Raw genomic sequence first — 20423 nt, 5'->3', positions numbered from 1 at the left:
TTTGTGCCTCAGACAAAGAGAGAATCTTACATATGAAACATCTCACTGGTAAAGCTAATAAATGACCCAGACTATTGTCTGTAAGAAATCAGAAGCCAAATATGTGTGGAAACAGAGTTTTAATCTGAGCAACGAGTTGTAATTTATAAGCTCATCGTGCATTTTTCTTTTTGGAATTAAAAAATAACTTCTGACCAGAGGAGTCTGTGCACTGATTTCCTCTTAAAATGCAGCAATTAGATGGAAAAATAACACAAATATAGTAAAAAATAAAAGCCTTAAAATTGAGTTATGTTCAGCAATCAACACAAAGCTGCCAGGGTTCAAAACAGACTTTGAGATGAGTAAAAAACATTTCGCTGCTCAAAGTCTGCATCATGGTTTCACTTTGTCAAAGAGCATGCATCCTGTTTCTGTCATGAAAGTGAAGAACGCTCGTCTTTGCAACCAAAGACATTATTCACACAGAACAACTTCTCCAACTTTATTTATCTGCCAGATTAAAAACGAGGGAATGGCAACATAATTATGATTTGTATCATATGCAGCTTACTGAGAATTCATTACTGTCTGGTGATATAACTGTACTTAGGTCCATCATAAAGACTCAGTCCTGATTTTAAGATGTGAGTAAGCTGTATGTCATTAGCTGTTGAAATAGTTTTCATACCTTTATGAAACCTTTATTACTTGGTAGTGTTTTGTGAGTGCAGTTGAGAGCCTTGTCTTTGATCAATGCTTTTTTATTTAAATACATCATTTAGAAATTATTTTTAAAAGCAAACAACTAATTGAGCTAACTGAGATTTAACAGGAATATTTTTAGCCTAAAATGAACAGGGCAGGGGTCTCTGTCCTGCAGTTTTGATTTAACTTCCTAGAACCTGTTGTCCACATTTGTGGACATCACATTTTGGGTTGTCTAGACCAAAATACTAAATTTTGCTCTACAAAGGCCTGATGTCCACTTACAAGGACATTATACAGCCACTGTTCTATTGAATTTTAAAGGAATATCCTTATATGTGCATCTCATTTTTGTCAGAAACAAAAATCAAGGAAAACAAATGTGGCAATTCTTTGTTTTTACATTCATCAGGTCCCAATTTGCCCAAATATCAAAGAGAAATTAAAAATGCATGCCATGGAAGAGTTGGGGTCTTAGGAGATTAAAACTCTACAGGAGCAGAAGTCCTGTAGATTTAATCTGTAACCATGGCCATGAAGATACCCAGCCTTAAGTTCAGCATTGTTTTAATCCTCCAGTGTCAGACAGGACGCAGAAATGGAGAGTGAATGAGCCAGAGTTTATGGATGGAGACAATGCATTTGGACATAGAAGGCAGTGCGGCTGCAGCAGACCAGAGCCAGCAGGTCATCAGCTCCCAGCCAGAAGGCCTGAGAATCGTGCTGAGGAATGAGACACCGATGCCAGGCTGCGACCGTCTGTGTATGCTCAGATATTTGTCTCTGTGTGCGAATATTTACAGTGGACAGACAGGGACCGAAACTCTAAAAGTAGAAACGCCACAATGGAAAAAGTCTCACGCGTTCATATATTTTATCTGCGTCACCTCAAAGCCTGCAGAACAGTTTCACTAAAATGTAAATATTGAACATTACAAAGACATTTAAGCTCTATTTTAGGAGTCATTAGACTGAAGTACATTATCACAATAGTTCAAATATGAATGACCATCGATTATCAAGATGATCCAAATAAGTTAGTGAACAAACTTTATCAGAATGATGGAAAATCTCTGGACTACAGATTGAAAAAATTTGGGGGGAGGACGTGATAGATCATTAGGCGGTGAATGTTGTGTGAAAAACAACAAGCGAGTATGTAAGAAAAATGAAAGATAAGAAATAAGAGGAAATGGAAAGAGTGAGTGATTGCCAAAGATAAAAGAGACAAATTGATTAAAAAAAATCAAAAAGAAGAACAGAGAGAACACGAAAGTCTCCAAAAATGGAAATCGTGAAAAATACAAATGTTTCAAAATGACAACTTCCACTTACGTCCCGTACTTCAGGAAATCCATCTATGTGAGGACTTTAGACCTTAAAGACAAGACATGTTCTCTGTTTTGCCTGAAACCCCGTCCTCCGGGTGCTGTTAGCCACATTTCCTGCATAACTAGCATGTTTTGTCAGTGATTTATGTTTGTCTTACCTACATACTGGGTTTGTAAACCCAGTGTATGTCACAGTACTGCAATAAACACACCAACACACCAAAACAGGACATGGAGTTGTTTACTGGCATCAGGTAAAAACTACAACTGACTGGCTTGTAGACCTGATCAAGACAACCTGCTGAAGTTCAAACCGAGCATGACAATGGAGAAGGAAGGTGAATTAAGTGACTTTGGCTGTAACATGGATGTTGGTGCCAGATGGGCTGGTCGTCTATTTCAGAAGCTGCTGATCTAATGGGATTTTCCCACACAACCATCTCTGTGGACCTTTTTCTCATAAAGGAGAAAATATCCAGTGAGTGAAAGTTTTCGGGGCAAAGATGATGCGTTCATGTCAGAGGTCAGAGAAGAAAGGCCCGACCTCTTTGTGCTGATCGGACGGCAACAGTTACAGTCAAGATATGCAGAAAAGCATCTCTGAAGACAGATTAATCCAACAGATTGAACCTTGAAGCAGCAGCAGAGGAGCACATCGGGTACCACTCCTCTCAGCTAAGAACGGGAAGCTGAGGTTAGAATTTACACAGGTTCAGAGAAATTGTACAATTGTAAGGCAGTCCAGGCATCTGATTTGGATGCGTCCTGGGTGCCACTTCCAGGAAGAGAGAAAGGAGCTGCTGGATATATAAATATATCTCAGCTGACTTGGGAATGCCTGAGTGAGGGAGTTCTGGGTTTCTCTACTGTCAGTGGTAGAAGATGGATGGATGGATGAATGGATGAATGGATGGATGGAGAAGGGTGTCCAGCATTGTGAAGCGATGTTAACCTAAAGAGGTCAGTGAGTATATTTTATATAGGCTAGATGTAGATGTGTAATGTGTATATCTGGTTAATTGCCAGATGGTGTGTCAGAGGTGGAGAATGCTGTTTATACATGATGAGATAGCAACGAACGCCAGGCACTGACAAACCCACACATTGCGAGCAGCATTAATGCTCTGCGGGTGTGTGTTGGCCAGAGTCAGAGGAGAGGTTTGAACTGTTTTGAGAAGGAACAGATCCTCTTTCTTATCCCGACCCTCCCCTTATTGTGAAAGAGCATCTCCACTCTGGACAAAGAAGCAGTGGGCAGAATGAGTGCCGTGTTTCATCAGTGTATCATCACCGCTTCGTGGTGTGGGAAAAATTTCCTGGACAGTTATTTCTCTCCCACTTTTTCCTCCTCTGTGATCAGACTGTATTTATAAAAGGAAATACCCTTGTGCAAGTTGTGAAATCCTCAGTGGCCGTTTATCCTTTTTCGGTTGAACTATTTTGGGATTTTACAGTGGACTAGAGAGTTCTTCTTTACTTATTCACTATAAAACTCAAAACATCAGAATCACAAGTACAATAAAAGTCAATATCTGTCCATGCAGTTACAGCATACATACGTGTACTGGACCTCTATGCATACCTTGATGTGGACCAAAGGAGTAAAAGGTGCATATTTGTACAACTCCTAAATTTAGAGGTGCCTAGAAAAGAAAGCAGTAGATTCATGGCAGAAGAATAGGACACACATTTATTTTAATTAATTTTACTCAGCAGTCATTAAAGCCAAAGAATGTCATTAAAATGTATCATCTACATGGACATTTGAGGTGCTCACAGGATCCACTGTTACACTCAGGATGGGGACCCAGCTGTGCTTCACAATCGATGTGACAGCAGCTCCATTATTTATGATTCGATAAGCAGGAAAATAATAATAATTCTGTTTTGTGTATGTCTGCAGCTGGTCTTCTACAAGGCGGTGCAGATTCTGTCCAATCTGGGCCACAGCCTGTCAATCATCACTCTGCTAACCAGCACCATCATCATCTGTTTGTTCAGGTAAAAACACTCACTGACCACAGCTCACAGAAGCACTGTTTCAGTTTAATTCATGGTGACCAGAATTACAAGTCATCTCAAGGCACTGTATACTATAAAGACAAATAAACACTGACAAAACATTAGTGACCACATAGTCAGAGAAAAAAAAATCCCCATAACAGGGACAAAAGCACATGTTCAGAGACCACAGCGCTGTCACCACTTGTTTGATGAATGGGAAAGTGGAGGAAAGAGAAGCATAAAGGAAGCTGTGGAGTCACAGACAACCAGGAAGTGCAAATATTGAGCTGTGTAGAGTTTCGTCTGATGCAGTAAAAGTAGAAATAAAAACTATGAAAGCACCTCACTACACACAAAACTTTATTATTGTCCAAAATTCAAAAGTAAAATGCTTCTGCTGAAGATGTTTAAGATGAACTCAGTTTAAGTGTTCTCATATAAATATGTAATAATATTAAATATTTAATAAAACAGCTATTAAAAAGCTACTGTTAAAAAACATCTCCTGTAACTACAAAAACTGCAACTCTTTTACTTTACACGTGATTATTCTGATAATTACTTGCTAATATTTGCTCTTTTTCCATCTAAAGTACAGATCTTATCTGATCCTAGAACACTGAAAGCAGAGCCGCAGACGACTTGTCTAGTGTCCTGATCACCCATCAAAGACGAGACATAATCCCCAATATGCATGTTCAAACAACCAGAAAAAGCAGCTGTGCTCTCAGTTTGCCCAGCTGCAGGCGCTGATGACAGGACACAAACACACCCATTAATTTGACTCTCAGTCAAGCAGACTAAAGCAGATCAATCCTACTTTAAGATACTTTAGTCCAATTTGATTTTAATCAATGTCTATTTTTAGATTTCACTGGACAAGCATTGATTGCCTTGCTTGTCCTGATGGTGCCATTAACTCCATCAAGGCATTTACTCAGGGCATAACATGTTCCATCACAGTAACCCTGCAAAATAGTATTTTTACCTCTTCGTACAGTCGCCCTGAGAGGTCAAATGGACACCAGCAAATTAAAAAATGCTGCAAAAGCACACAAAACACAACTAAAGCTGAATGAAGCAAAATGGAAGTAGGAAAAAAAAGCTAAAACTAAGAAGCAACTGATAGTATTGGATGCTTCTCTTGGTGGTCAAAGGATGCATTAGAGGGGCTTTTATTCTTCGCCTCAGGAAGAAAACGTGTGTTAGGCAGACTTGCTGAAACAAGCGAACAGGTTGGAGAGGCACAGAGAGGACAGAGAACACAAACGCAGTGGTGGCATCTAAGGACATGCTGTGGAAGAGTGGAGACAGGAGAAGTTGTCGCTGCTTCGTGGAAAGTCCCACAGCTGCCTGAGCCTGTGGCAGCATAACTAAGAGATAATTCATGGTCACCCGACCCAGCTTTAACTATAACTAACTATAACTAGAAGATAAAACTTCTACAAATTGTTGCCTTTGGATGTCATGATTTATAATGTTGTGTGCACATGGACGGATTCAAATTTTCTTACTTACCTGAAAGACAAAGTAAAAGTAACAAAGACGAGGGCGATGCTTTTGAGCTTAACAAGGACACTGCTGGAAACATCCACAGGGGTGGTGGAACAACCTAAAACAAACATCTCTTATATGTAAATGAGGCTTCTTATGAAGGACAAACAAAGGTGCCTCACACTTTTTCTATTAATACAATAACCCTGAAAAGTCTGCAGAAACTCTCTTTCTCTATTAAACATAAAAATATGGTGACGAATGTAAAAAAAAACATGAAACTTCCCTTATGTAATTTTGAAATAGGTTTGTAAAGTTAATGATAATGACTAATCTAACATCTCAATTTAAATTCCCTGAAACAGTGAAAGTTGGTATGTGAAGAAATCAGAAACAGATGATTTTGTCTTCAGTTTTACATCATAGCTCCAGATTTCTATTCTTAGACGCTGCCAGAGTGACTTTGCACGATTCGTAGTCTCATGCTGGGCCCTCGTGCAGCCCCTCAGGTCATCTTTTTAAAGAAAACAAATACAGGGTTTGGAGAGCACGTTTCTTTAGAAAACTCACATTTACTACACCAGCAGACTGCAATCAGAGTTTGGGGTCATGGCTCTGACCTCTTCAGTCTTCTCACATATGTTGAATGAATCATTTTTGTTCTTCTAAAGTGCGGAAATCCTGAAAAAAACGTGAGGTGTAAAGTCAGGCAGGGTCCAGCGCTGAAGGCAAAGTTATCAGTCTTGTTGTGCAAATATCCTGAAAAGTCAAGATAATTTGAACAAATGATGTATTCAGAATCGGGTTATATAACACATTTTTATTTATATACTCTTAACACTTCCGAACATACGGAGCATGATAACAGTTTGTAGAGATGTGCGAAGCTCAGTCTGGATGGACTCCAGCTGCTCACTCGGCCGCTATCAACATGTTTAGATACCGCATCCTTCAGTCAATTCACACCCAGACACTCTGTAAACACACTTCTCTATGTTTGCATGTGTGTGCGTGTTTACAGGAGACTCCACTGCATGAGGAACTACATCCATCTGAACTTGTTCGTGTCGTTCATCCTGCGCGCCGTCGCAGTGCTCGTCAAAGACACCCTGCTCTTCTCGTATGGTGAAACCACAGACTGCAGCCAACAGCCCTCGCTGGTAGCCTTTCACGCATGAAAACACACACACATTTTTTACTTCACCGTTAAACACATTTACTATATGTACAAAAACCTTTAGATGAACCTTAATTAAAGTAGAAACAGGAGGAGTCTGTATTGGTGATACCAACGTTCACCTTTAAAAAACTTTCTGGGCTCTTCCAAGCATCTTGGAGATGAGCACTTTATGAGGCCATCTGTTGCAGGACTCTTGTAGCTGAACTGAATGTTTGGTTTTTTATGACTCTGGCTAAATGTTTGGACTCTTTGTCATGCAGAAGCATGAATTTGGAACCAGTTAGACGCCTTCCTGATGTTGTTTTTGTGTGTGTGTGATGGATAAGAATCTAATGTATCTAAATGTTTTGCACGGCACTGAGGGTCCTTAGGCAGATGGCTATAAATGACCTCAGAGTGAAGCATTGGAAACCATTCACATAAAGAAGCAGCTTTAGTTTAGAAAACTGTGGGTGGCTTGCAAAGTTTACCTCTATATCTGCGTTTTTTCCAACATGTCCACACATGCTGAAGAGAGTTTTCAAATTTGCATTTCTAGCACCGTTAATCCAGGAGTCATGGGTTGGATATACAGTCCTGTGCAAAAGACATCACTCATTTCTTCTTCCAAAAAGCCAGACTTGTAATTTATAAAGTGGTCTTGAGCAATAGTTCTCCAGCTTTGAATGTTCTACCATGTGGATCACCGTTCATGGAGCGGTTAAAAACAAATGTCTTTCAGTTCTGAGAAAAGTAAATTAGTAAATTCATTGGAAACAAGCGCAGATTTTTTTAATACACTGGCTCAACTGCACATTTACACAAAACATTTGAGAAATCTTTTCACAGTGTAAAAACAGTCACCCTAATGCCAGTCATCAAGGTTCACAATGAAGTTGGTGATTCTTCTAATTCTTTGTGAAAATGTATTTCTTAGTGGTCAAATTATAATATTACATACAGAACGTTATATGCAAACTATAGAATGGATGTAACAAAGCATGTTTCTTGTGTGTGTGTGTGTGTGTGTGTGTGTGTGTGTGTGTGTGTGTGTGTGTGTGTGTGTGTGTGTGTGTGTGTGTGTGTGTGTGTGTTTTAGGTGGGCTGTAAGGCCAGCCTGATCTTCTTCCAGTACTTCATCTTAGCTAACTTCTTCTGGCTGCTGGTTGAAGGTCTTTACCTTCACACGCTGCTGCTCGTCCTCCCCACCTACTCCTTCCGCCTCTCCATCTACATGCTCATCGGCTGGGGTAGGTTGAAGCACAATGAGAGCACCGTAACTTTATGTTGTCTTTACAGTCTTATTGGCCTGGTCTTATGTGTTACCACTCATAATGTTCCTATCACCAAGTTAATGTCTTAAAACCCACTGAAACATCTGACGATCATGCATTAAAAACACTTTATTAAAACTGAATAGAAACCAAAGACAATGTAAGACAGTCTAAAGATGATTAAAAAAAACGAATAATAATGGAAACCTCAGACTCCTGGTGAAAGTTTAGAGCACTTGTATTGTGGACTTAGTTTGGTTTCTGCGCAGAGAAAGTTTAGAGTTATCTGACATGAGTGCAGTGAAGTAGAAACAGTCCATTAACATCACTCAGCTAACAAAGTGGTCGAACCATCAGGGAGCTGAGCTACTTGGAACTTTCTCTTTCTTACAAAGTTTCACATACTATGCAATCCAGTGAAAAACTAATTACATCCATGATTCAGTGACTTTTAAAACCTTCTTTATCAGCAATAGCTTGAAGTAATACCTTTTTGAATGGCTTTATCAGTCTCTTACATTGCTGTGGAGAAATTCTGGCACTCTTCTTTAAAACATTACATCGGTTCATTGAGATTTGCAGGCATTTGTTTATACACAGCTCTCTTAACGTCCTCCCGCAGTGTTTCAGTCAGGGTGAGGTTGGGCTTGCTCATAATCTTTTGTCCCAACATTTTTTTTTTCACATTTACCATCTGCTGGCCAAAATCTGAACTATTTCCAAACAAAGCGCAGTCTCTCTCTCTAGAGACGAATTGAGTTGTGAAATTTGTTCCATCATTACCACTCGGTTGAATTAATCCTGGGCTAAACTGACCCCTGAAACCGTTGAAGATTAACCTTATGCTTTAATATGTTGTTGACACGGATGGCTTTTGTTAAGCAATCTACTTAATGTACAGTAACTGGGCTAATTGTTCCTTTTAACCTTTATGTGCACATAAAATGAGACTAGCTGACCTGCCCAAGCTTAGCTGTTGGCAAGTCAGTGCTAAACAATGTACAAATGACCTCTTCACAATGAGCAAACACACTTCTCTGCTACATAATGTCTGCCACTACCCACACAGCACATATAGGTCAGCAATACATCACTGCGCTCTCTGGGATTCATGCTAGGTTAAATTTATCACAGGAGGTGTTGATGCAAAGCAGATCGAGCCCTTAAGAAAATCCCTGCAGAAAAATAAGCTCCGTACGAATGAGGCTGCGAGAGGTCAGGAAGACCAGAAAAGTTTATGAAAATAACAATTCATTCAATGTTCCCTGGTTGCAGTTAGCGTGCTATTAACCCTGCAGTTTAAAAAAATCAATTATATTGATAAATTTAGAAATTTCATAGACAGCCCTGTTGTAGCACCCCTTTAGTGTGAGCCTCTACAAAACACAGTGCCAGCACTCAGACAACCAGCAGACAGTGCGTCACGCTGCTGAAGTGAGCTGGTGTATTCAGGGAAAGTCCGGGCAGTAAACACTCTCCTGGCCTCTGCGTTCGCTCTCTTCCATTCTGTCTCAGCTGCTGCCTTCTGACACCTTCCTTCCACTATCCATCTCCACTTTACCAACAGTTCCTCCCCAATGCATCACCGTTCAGCCCCAGATGTTTAATGTGTGTGTGTAGACGTCATATTTCCTTTGTGGCACTTTGCGAGGATGTTCTGTGCCTGCCAGATAGAGAACCTAAACAGATCCTCTTCTCCTCCATATCTACCTTCCTCTCTACTCTCTGGTTCTCAGGAATCCCTCTTGTGTTCATCGTGGCATGGATCATTTGTAGGATATACATGGAGGACATGGGGTGAGTCTGCAAGTGTTTAAACATTGTTTTCACAAACTGTGTCAAGGTCAGTGCAAAAATCAAACGTTACAAACTTGCAGGCGGCACATTATGCTTATCCTTAATTTCCACCACATGCATGCAGTTGCATTGGTTGAAGCTTATATCAAAATAATGCAACTTTGATTTCATTTAACCATCTCTAGGTCAGGAAATATTACAAATCTCACTGACTTATTTACTCACTTCCAGGTGTTGGGAGATGAACAACACCCCCATACCAAACAGAGTGATCAACTGGCCCATCATGGCATCTATCATTGTGAGTTTTGTCCCAGGATAACCTTGCATACATCAGACAGAGTTTTTTCATGAATTAAAAAAGCACTTCTTAAATGTTTTTTCGGCATCCTGGACACAATTCTTATTAGTTATAAACAGTATAAAGAATTGACCTGAGTAAAAGTGAGTGGATCTGTGGTCAGGATGATTGTACACACAGCCCATTATGCCCCACCAGTGGGTATAACACAGTCTAAATTAATAGGTCAAGTCTGTTTTTTTTATTGTTGTTGTTTTTAGTCATTAATCTGCAATTTGAACTGAAATCCATTTTCATTTTCACCTGCTTTGTCCTTGTTCTCCTTTTCTCATTTTATTTTGCTTTCTTCTACTAAAATATAAAACATTGGATCATTATTTTTATTTTACAAATAAATATTCACCATATTAAAAATGATGCACTATTACAGAACCTGCACAGCCACACATTGGTTTTTAGAGTCACACACTTACTGGACACATCGTTTAAGTGCTCCTGTTCAACTGATGCTAAATGGAAACATGCCATGCAACATTCAGATGGCAGGATTTGGCATTAATGACATGAAAACATGGATCCTGCTTTTTATCAAAGGTTCAGGCTGTTGCTGGTGGTCTAATGATGGCAAGAATGTTAGCTTCACTCACTTGGTACAAACTCAGCATCATTTAAAAACTACAAAAGTATTGCTGCTGATCTGTTTTTGGTCAGCAGCAATACTCAGTACTTTTCTAGGGAAGATGTTATATACAAATAACGAATGACTATAGCATTCACATCTTTATAAACCATACCAGAGTCAATCTGCACAATGAGTCCTTTTAATTTTGAAGCTTTAACACACATAGATGGTTATACTTTAACTCTTGGACTGAACCAGAGCACTTTGTACTGTAGTTTTTATTTTGGTAATAGAGTTTGCTAAAGTACTCACAGATAATGTTTCTTTTTAACATACTGTTTATTGTTGGGTTTCCAGGAGAAAGGTTTAAGCATCAAAACTAGTTGATGAGGTTTAGCAAAAGATCACAGATTGGGATAAAATATTCTGATTATGTCAAAAGTGTCACAGCCAGAGTGATCTAAAACAAACAAGCAGTGCAGGCATAAATCATCCTTCCCATTGAAATCCGTTAGTTTCAGAGTTGCAAAGCTACTCCAGCAACATTCATTTCCATACGCAGCATACTAAAAAAATTACAGTGTGACATATTTTATCGCTATTTTTGGATTTTCTGTGAGACTTGGCCTCAGATGGTGGATCTCTTTATTTACACTGGAAATCCCAGACACAATTATATCCTCTGATACAGACATTCATAAAAAAAGGCTGCTCAGTCATTGAGAAAACATCTGCAAACAGATAAGTTTTAGATAAAATTCAATCAGTCAGCAGTCGATTTCAAAACATGCGAACCAGCAGATAATCCATCAGAGCTGTCATGCTGAACTTTTCTATTTTTACTGTTTTTACTTGTTGCAACAGTGAAGCTCTGCTTGATCCGTTGTGAACGAACTGCTTACTGCTTGTTTTTGCGAAGCTCTATGTAACTGACGTTGTACGATTCGATTGTTGAGCATTTTGCAATAATGTGTGCTCTAATGTGTGCTTTGTGCCATCAAGTTTCCATTTATATTTGGCTATAACTACGATTTAAAGATGTCTTCTAAATATATGAAATGCAGGCAGTTGTAAAGTTATTGTTCTGAAAACGCAGTCATCTGTAAGGACATGCTCTCTGAATGTGTGTTTGTGTATGTTGGTACATGACTGGGCAGGTTTTGGAGCGTAGCTTTCTCGTGAACTGCTTGTTCAAACAGTATGACTGAGTGATGGAGGTCACTTAACACAGAAAACCAGAGAAAATACACTTAAAATTAGGGGAATGCATATACAAAAATACACCTCTGAGTGATGTTTTGTAAAAATATTTGCAACATGTCAAAAGCTTGTTTGAGGATTCAGATTTGGTTATATGGTCGAAGTTAGAGTTAAGGCGTTTTTATAATGCAGCATTATTTGAACCACTGTGGCTAATGATCCAGCTAAGCACAGCTATTAGCTGCACTTGGTTTCACTTCGGCACCTCTCAGTTTTTGTAACCTGGTTGGCTGGTTTCTTATTCTTGAAAAAGTATTTTTTAAGTATCATCATCATATATGTCACATAAACACATGTATGTGGGTGTGAGCTCCTCCACTTACACTCATAGTGAAGAAGGCAGCTGATTTTTATCAACATATGGGAACTGCTCTTCAAAATGAATTGAAACCCAGCTAAGGCCTTTGTGTGTAGTGTTTAGATGTCCTTCCTGTGCCCGTGTTTGGTGCTGGGGCTTCCTCTCGTAGTTCAAAGACATCAAAGGTTAAAGTGCTGATGCTAAAATGGCCATGGACGTGAGATACATAAAGTCCTTAAAGTTTGCACTCTAAAGAGCTTTGAGTGGTTAGTAAAGCTCTCTGTAAATGCAAGTACATCACATTTCACTTACTCAGGTCCCCAGCAAAAAACCACCAAGTGTGGAGTGGACTGTATGAAGGGTTGTTGAGCTTAACAGTGGACGAGTATCTCGTCACTCGGCGCTGTGAGGGGAGCAGAAGACTGACAGATGGACTCGGGCCATGTCTGCAGTGATGTGAACACTATACTGGTCCGTTGTGGTAAAGAGAGAGCTGAGCGTAAAAGCGAAGCTGTCAATTTACTGGTCGTTCTACATCCCTGCCTTCAGCTGTGGTGACCTAAAGTGACAGGGTGAGGAATTCAATTATTTAGAGGGACAGATTAGAGCTGCTACTCCTCCACATTCAATGGAGGTGGCGTGGGGATATCTAAGATTATGACCTGAGTGAGGAGGCCCTGAAGTAGACCCAGGACATGCAGGGGAGATTATGGCTCCCAGTTGGCCTTGAAATGCTTTGGTGTTCCTCAAGATGAGCTGGAGGAGGTAGCTGGGTGGAGGAAGGTCTGCGTTTCTCTGCCTAGGCAAACTTATCCAGACAGCCTGGGTAAATGTGAGAAGATGGATGGATGGAGTTCGGAAACACAACTGTACAGTCAGTCTTTGGACTCTTTGCTCCTGGACAGACAAATTTCATAGAAATTAGTTTCTAACCTTTCTACACTTTTTGCTAATATGACTCCTCTTTCTTTCTGCCGTGTTTCTCTACAAGATCAATTTCATCCTGTTCATCAGCATCATCCGCATCCTGGTGCAGAAACTGCGCAGCTGTGATGTGGGCGGAAACGATCAATGCCAATACAAGTACGTCAAGGAACTGAGGAGTCATATTTTTACCTCCGAGCTCTTGCTGATTAGATTCATATGCATTTAAGAGGGCTTCCTGATAATGTGGTGACGAAAGCAGCAGTCATATCAAATCTCCTCGACACATTAGACAGGAACCATTATCACATTATCAGCTAACTGTGTTTAAACTTGGACATCTTAGTATCAATCTTCCTGCCTGTTTCTGCTTCTCAATCTGGAAACAAATGATTTTGATTATTCTTTCTTTACCAAACAAATAATAGCCATTCCTTCCTCATTGTAACTCTCCTTTTTAATATCCAGAATAAACAATTTTTCTACACTGTTGAGAAAAAGTGAAAGAAAGAGATTTCCCACTGATGGTCTCGCAGATAAGTTTTAGTCTAAATGTATTGTGTGCATTGAGTGAGTATTATGTGTGTTTATCAGGCGCCTGGCTAAGTCCACACTCCTGCTGATCCCTCTGTTTGGGGTGTATTACGTGGTGTTTTTCTACCTGATGGAACCGGAAAATGAAAACGTGAAGCAAGTGAAGATCTTCTTCGACCTCGGCCTCGGATCATTCCAGGTACTATAAGACATTTAAAAACATAAAATTCCTAAATAAAATGATTTGTTTGCCTTTTTTGCTCTGGCAGGAAAATGACTGTAGCGGAAGATAAAAATGTCATCAAGTTAAGACCCAGCAAAGGAGAGAACCACATCAAGAATTTTGACCCTTACAAGATAGTCATGTATGATTGGGAGCTATAGCAAGAAAAATAAACATTGCATGTTCTTTTTTAGCTCATTGACTGTGTCCTAGTTTAATGTCCGGCTCTGTGTCTGCACACAGTCTCCATTCTTTCCCCACATCCTTGACTCTTCTCTGCGGTCTTCCTCTTTTCCTCCTGCCGGGCAGCTTCTGTCCAACATATCCACCATCTCACCTCAGCCTTGCCTCTCTAACTTTGTCCCCAAACACTCAGCCTGAGCTGTCACTCTGATGTGCTCATTTCTTGTGCTGTCCCAACAAACCAGTCATTTAAAGTTGCCTCCACACTTCTGCCTTCCTTTCTCTCCCACTGCCTCTAAAGGCAGAAAGAAAAGAGGAAGACAATGGAGGAGATTGATGAGTGTAGTGAATGAGGACATGCAGTGGGTTGGTGTGACAGATGAGGATGCTCGGGATAGGTGGTGACCCTTAAAGGCAGCATCCTTTAGTATTAATATAGCCTTGTTTCTGACACGTTTGCACTGATCTGTTATGGTGGTATTTGTTTCCTTTTAGGGTCTAATTGTAGCGGTTCTCTACTGTTTCCTCAATAGCGAGGTGAGCCTATGCATGTGTTCTTCGTAACATAATTTACAAGATTTTTTAATGTATAATATATTTAATATAATTCTACTTCTTCTTCTTTTTGCACATAAAGGTTCAGAGTGAGCTGAGGAGGACATGGAAGTGTTTTTCTGTAAAGCGCTGCGTGGGACAGGACTTCAGGCTCCACAGCGTGAACCAAAATGGTACAGAAAGCTCGACCCAGTGTTCTAGAAACTCCCGAGCCCAGTCCATCCTGCAGACTGAGATCACCGGGCTGTGATCTGCGACACAAACAGCCTGTTTTGTTAAAGACTTTGAGAACGGGCGCTCGTGTTCGGTCAGTGTGGAGGAATTATACTTAACCTCGCTTTTATAGACATATCGCCTGATGCTGCAGGGACTGAACTTGTGGCTTGCAAACGTTTTTGAGGTGAAAGACTTCATATTGGACCGTCAAACCTCCCGGAGATATATATATATATTTTTCCACATCGGCGTGAGATTTCACAATGATCTTTAACATTTTTAAACACATAACGGATGAAACAGTGCCTCCTATAATGTTTCCAGAACAACAAATTCATTTTTATAATTATTCTCCACATCCAAAGAATGACTAACTGACTTGAAAAAATAGTTTTCAAATAGTTAATGCACAAATTAAGACTTACATAAAAATGCTAAATCCATATTGGAGAAAGAAACCATACAGTTTATATACCTGAAGGTAGATGTATACAGAAATATTCATATTTTATGTTTAGTTTTATAGGGCTGATCTAGTTCTTCCTTTCATATAAGCTTTTCTTTTTTTAACTGATATGCAGAGTATGTTTGGTTAATAAGGTTCATCCATACCTGCTGATTAGTGCTAAGTAAAAAAAGAATCCACCTCATAATAAAAAAGCCGTACCTATATTTACATGGCTGAGTTATCTACAGTTGTACAGTTGATATGAAGGAAGAAATTAATTATAGAGACCAAACGTGTTGTTCATATCAGGCTGTAAACATGCTTATATGTGCCGTGAAGTTGGGCATTTTAGCATGGCAGGCTATGGGGATGTGGAGCCAGCCTCACGTGGCCAGTAGAGGAACTGCAGTTTTTGGCGCAGTTTTTCAGCTCTGTTGGTTGCTACTGTGATGTGGTAGATGTTGCAAATTATGTTGCAAATATGCTTATAGGTAAGCATATTTATTCCTGCTTTTCAGTTCGGTCATCTCACAGGCTGTTCAGATCATTAATATTGTAAGTTAAGACTCACTGTCCAAGAAAAGATTCAGGAAATATGCAAGGGAAAGTTTTTGTTTAAAAATCAATTTATGTTTTTTTTTTTAACGAAAACAAAGCTGAAAAAATAAAAAATAAAACCAAATAACGGCAGCTCAAATCCCCGACCTCTCACTTTGAAGCCCCACTGAGCTAATTGATTCAGACACTGAGCTGATTATTGACATGGGGAAGCAGAGACCACTACTGTATGTGGAAACAATGTCAACATCTGTCTGTTTTTGGTGCAGATGGGCTACTGCAACAGAAGAAGACCATACCCGATGGCTCTCCTGTCAGCTAAGAGCAGGAAACTGAGGCTATATTTCACACGGGTTCACCAAACGTGGACAACAGAAGATTGGAAAAATGTTGCCTGATCTGATGAGTCTCGATTTCTGCTGCCACGTTTGGATGGTAGGGACAAAATTTGGTATAAACATGAAAGGATGGATCCATCCATTCTTAGATCGGTTCAGGCTGGTGAGCACATCCCTTCGTGACCACGGTGTACCCATTTTCTGATCGCTGCTTCCAGCAGGATCATCTCAACCTGGATTCTTGAACATGACAATGATGTCACTGCACTCAAATCGGCTCCACAGTCACCAGATATCAATCCAGTAGAGAACCTTAGGGATGTAGTGGAACAGGAAATTGGTAGTGGATGTGAAGCCCACAAAACTGGAGTGACTATGTGATGCTATCATGTTAATATGATCCTAAACCTTAAAAGAAAGAACAGGAGGTTCAATCAGGTACTAAGAAGGGGTTATTATTAGTGTTAGGAGCAGGGTAAGTTACCACAGTGATGTAGCCACGTAAACAGAGATCCACCTTCACCTCCAGACTTTAAGCTCAACATACTGCAGCCTTCTGATCTATTACTGTAATTTCACTTTGCAGTGCACCCCTCTGTTTTGACTGGCAAGATATCATTGGTGTTTCCTGGGTAACTGTAGCTCTTGTCACTCTTCATTTTTTCATGTTTTGAATGCATTTGATAACAATGTGTGTTTAAGTTGGTACCAAATTCAGGGCTCAACAAAAACGGCTGTCTGAACAGCACGTTATCGTCAGTAATTTCACTATGATCCTCTTGAAGTTCAGTTTTTTCCTGAAAGTCTATCATGGATCATTGTTGTTTTACATTTAATTTAATAAGGCCTACCACACCTGTTAAATGTATTGTTTTTTCAGTAACTCCATTTACTTTCCCTTATCACGTCAGCAGGGAATGAACGTGATAGCATTCAATTTGAGATAAAATTAGAATACAGATGCTTCACTTTAAGGGTGATCAGTGTTTCCCACACACAGAATGTTCTCATCCAAACGAACTCACCGTAACAGAGTTTTATCAGCGCCTTGAGGCGACAGTTTGGATTTGGCACTATACAAATAAAATGGATTTGATTTGAATTAAAGCCAAAAACCATGCTTGCCTTGTACATAGACTGTTTTGTATTATTTTTCTTTCTTTTTTATACAGTGGAGAGTATATCGCTGGCTGATTGTAAAATGTAGAGAAAGACATCGTTGTTAAATTTGTAAGCTTTTGATCACAACTGTAAACCTGTGATTCCATATGTTTAATCCATAAAAGCTTTTTTTATCGTGGAAATGAAGCTCTGTTTGTTCAATCACACAAACTGAATCCTTTTAAATGTTTTTTCTTCCATATTTGCAGATATTTTCTCATCTTATGTTTATGTTTCTGTGAAGTAGCATAACATAAGCAGCATGAAAGGTGATAGTAAGACAGCATCTGCAGACAGTTCAAGTTTCTTTTAAGTGTCCTCTATTTTCTGGCGTCGCCTTTCAACAATTATCTCACAAAAACATCTGAAGCTGTGAGGCAAAATCTCACCTGCTTTATATAAATTCCACTCACACCTGGATCTCATTAACCTCTACCATTGGGAAAACAGGGTAGACTAAATAACACAGTCTAGACAAAGAAACAGGAATAAAATCATTTTTCCACTTAACAAACTCATTCACCCAACTAAACAGTTTGAAAAGTCACTCTTCACCTAATCTGACTCATGAGGTTATTTTAAATGAAATAAACAATTTTACACAAAAGAAACACCCCTTCATTTGGTTACACCCAATTGACATGCTCAGTGACATCATATCCTATAAAATCAGGAAGTACTGGGGCGGCCCTTCCCACATACCTGTTTTACACATAGGACCTGCTCAAAGGAACACACAATGCTAAGTATAACCAAACTACATAAACAAATGAAAGATTCAAATCAATTAATGATGAAGTGACATTTAGCTTTAAGTACATTTGCACAGATGACATAAATATAACCAATGCTACCACAAACAGACCCGGGATAGTATGTAGAGCCAAGGTTACATGTGCTGTGTTTACATTAAAGCATTATGACAGACTATAGGATAACAGAACACAGAATAACAATATACGCAAGTGGCAAATGAATTCTGTCCTAGCCACTTTGTCACAGTTTCCAGCGGGCACAGTTAAAGGCATCAGTTCGCATCAGACCTGTGAGGTCAAAGGTCAGAGGTCAGTGAGGGTATATTGCTTCACTAGTTAACAGAAAAAAACCAACCTGTGTTATTGTTGCCGCTCTTTACTTTTCCTGTATTTACTTTAGATTGTGACGCATTTGAGCAGAATGGAGTTACACAATTATGAGCTGGACAGAGTCAAAGAAAGCGAAACTGATAACTGGGAAATGTGACTGGTAGGTTCAGATGTCTCATGAAAGCCTTAAAAAATACAGCTCCAAAAAAAGAAAGAAAAGAAGGAACACTCAATTATTATGGCATAACCAAAGTCAGTTAAACCTCAGGGATATCAGTCTGTTCACTTAGGAAACCAGTTCAGCTGCTTTGGTGAAAGTGAAAGTAACAACAGATGCAACAGGACAACAGCCAAACCCCCCAAAAAGAAAATGATTTAGGAGGCAGTGACCACAGACTATTGCTCCCTCCTCATCCCTCCAGACTGATACGTCTCTAGTTTTCCTTTTTTGCTACTGTTGTTAGTATTAGTAACAGGAGACGCTAGCTACAGCTCATTGACATTGCACAGACAGTCCAGCTTGTCCAGGATGTCACAGTCTCAAGAGTGTGGAGGACATACCAGGATGTGGGCTTTAGCATGGCTGTTGAAGGGCATCGCCCACCACCATCATCGGTCTCTGCATCTTTGTGCAGAAGGAATGGAAGATAGAGTAAAAACACAATATGCTTTTTTTTATTCTTGATTTTGTGCCAAGTCATCAAATAAATCTTAATTACGAAAAATGATAACAGCTCAGCCCTGCCTAACTTTGAACCTGTGTCATGTACGATACATATCACAGATCCTCACATGTGAGGACCCTCACTGATATGCTCTGCAGTTACTACGCAGCCCTGCCTAACGTTATCCTCACCAAAGTCTCAACCTGAACCTTTAAACAGCTGTTTGGGGACTGCTGGGTGAAACAGGGGGAATGTGCTCACTCTACTGGGCTAAAACTTAATTTAAGATACAAGGATGAAAGGAGCCCCTTCGCTTCACATGATCTTTTCTTTTTGTTCCCCTGAGAAACTCCCATCTGCTTTTCCATCTGTGCTGCCCGCCCTCTTTTCATCCTCCAGTCACTGTTCCTCTCATCTTACCTGCAGTCAAGCTGAAGACGTGAACCTCGAATCAGTTATGTGGTGATACAGACACATACACAAACTAGGACATGAGTAAAGTTTAACTTAGGATTTCCTAATTCCTCAGCTCTAAAATGTTTTTTAATTAGATTTTAAAGGAAATAAGAAATGTTTAAGGGGTTTAAATCAAAAGGCATCCACCTTGGAGCTCAAGTTGCTAACATGAGCACAGAGAGACAATGATGCTGGTAACTATTGGAAGTTCAATTGACAATATAAAACCCAAAGATATACAAGGGATAGAAGAATCTAAACATAATTTGGGAAGAAAAATAATTTAAAAAGTAATACTAAACAATCTTTCCGAAAACAGTTATGCAAACAATAAATCTGCAAGCCGAATAGTTGCTGAGGAATAATTTGAGCAATTGTTTAAACTCGTGTTTATGTGAGCTGCCGTCCCCTGGTGGTCACTGAAGGTACTTCAGGTGCAAGATGTTATTTGTAGATTTTAAAAAAAAGAAAAGAAAAATACATTGAATTAAAATACTGCATTATTAAATGTTAAAAAGCACAAAAAAGGAAAAAGATCCTTGTCAGGGTCAGATCTTTTATGTCCTGAGACAGAAAAAAAATTGTTTTTACATTCAGATTTTTTCCCCCAAAGAAACATGCTGGATCATTTCTTTTTCAAATTGGTTATTTATTCATTATCTTCTGTCCCATGAAGTGGGCACATCTGTCATAAATATGATTAGATGGCTGAGTGAGACAGAAAGGAGTTCACGCAGAATTTGGAAGTGAAGTTAAAACTCCAGCTGTCGAGAGATGATGAGGAGGAGTGGCCAGACATGAGAGCAAGAAGGTGAAAGTTCAGTGGAGGACATGCTGGCTTTGAAGAGCC

General features: G+C 39.6%; 1 protein-coding gene across 1 annotated transcript in view; it reads left to right on the top strand.

The window, feature by feature from the left end:
- Positions 1–20043, top strand: part of LOC102298196 (vasoactive intestinal polypeptide receptor 2) — a gene marked incomplete at its 5' end in the record, with an annotated part of 37630 nt that extends 17587 nt beyond the window's left edge. The window contains 9 exons of the mRNA XM_042213902.1: positions 3922–4019; positions 6538–6676; positions 7775–7925; positions 9686–9746; positions 9978–10047; positions 13219–13310; positions 13746–13884; positions 14587–14628; positions 14729–20043. Of these exons, the coding sequence (XP_042069836.1) occupies positions 3922–4019; positions 6538–6676; positions 7775–7925; positions 9686–9746; positions 9978–10047; positions 13219–13310; positions 13746–13884; positions 14587–14628; positions 14729–14896 (960 nt within the window). The remainder of the gene's footprint in view (positions 1–3921; positions 4020–6537; positions 6677–7774; positions 7926–9685; positions 9747–9977; positions 10048–13218; positions 13311–13745; positions 13885–14586; positions 14629–14728) is intronic.
- Between the last annotated feature and the right edge of the window lie 380 nt (positions 20044–20423).

This window comes from Haplochromis burtoni, unplaced genomic scaffold (assembly GCF_018398535.1).
Source record: "Haplochromis burtoni strain Fernald_Lab_line unplaced genomic scaffold, NCSU_Asbu1 Contig_494, whole genome shotgun sequence".
Taxonomy (NCBI): domain Eukaryota; kingdom Metazoa; phylum Chordata; class Actinopteri; order Cichliformes; family Cichlidae; genus Haplochromis; species Haplochromis burtoni.
This window is presented reverse-complemented; position numbering and strand designations above follow the sequence as displayed.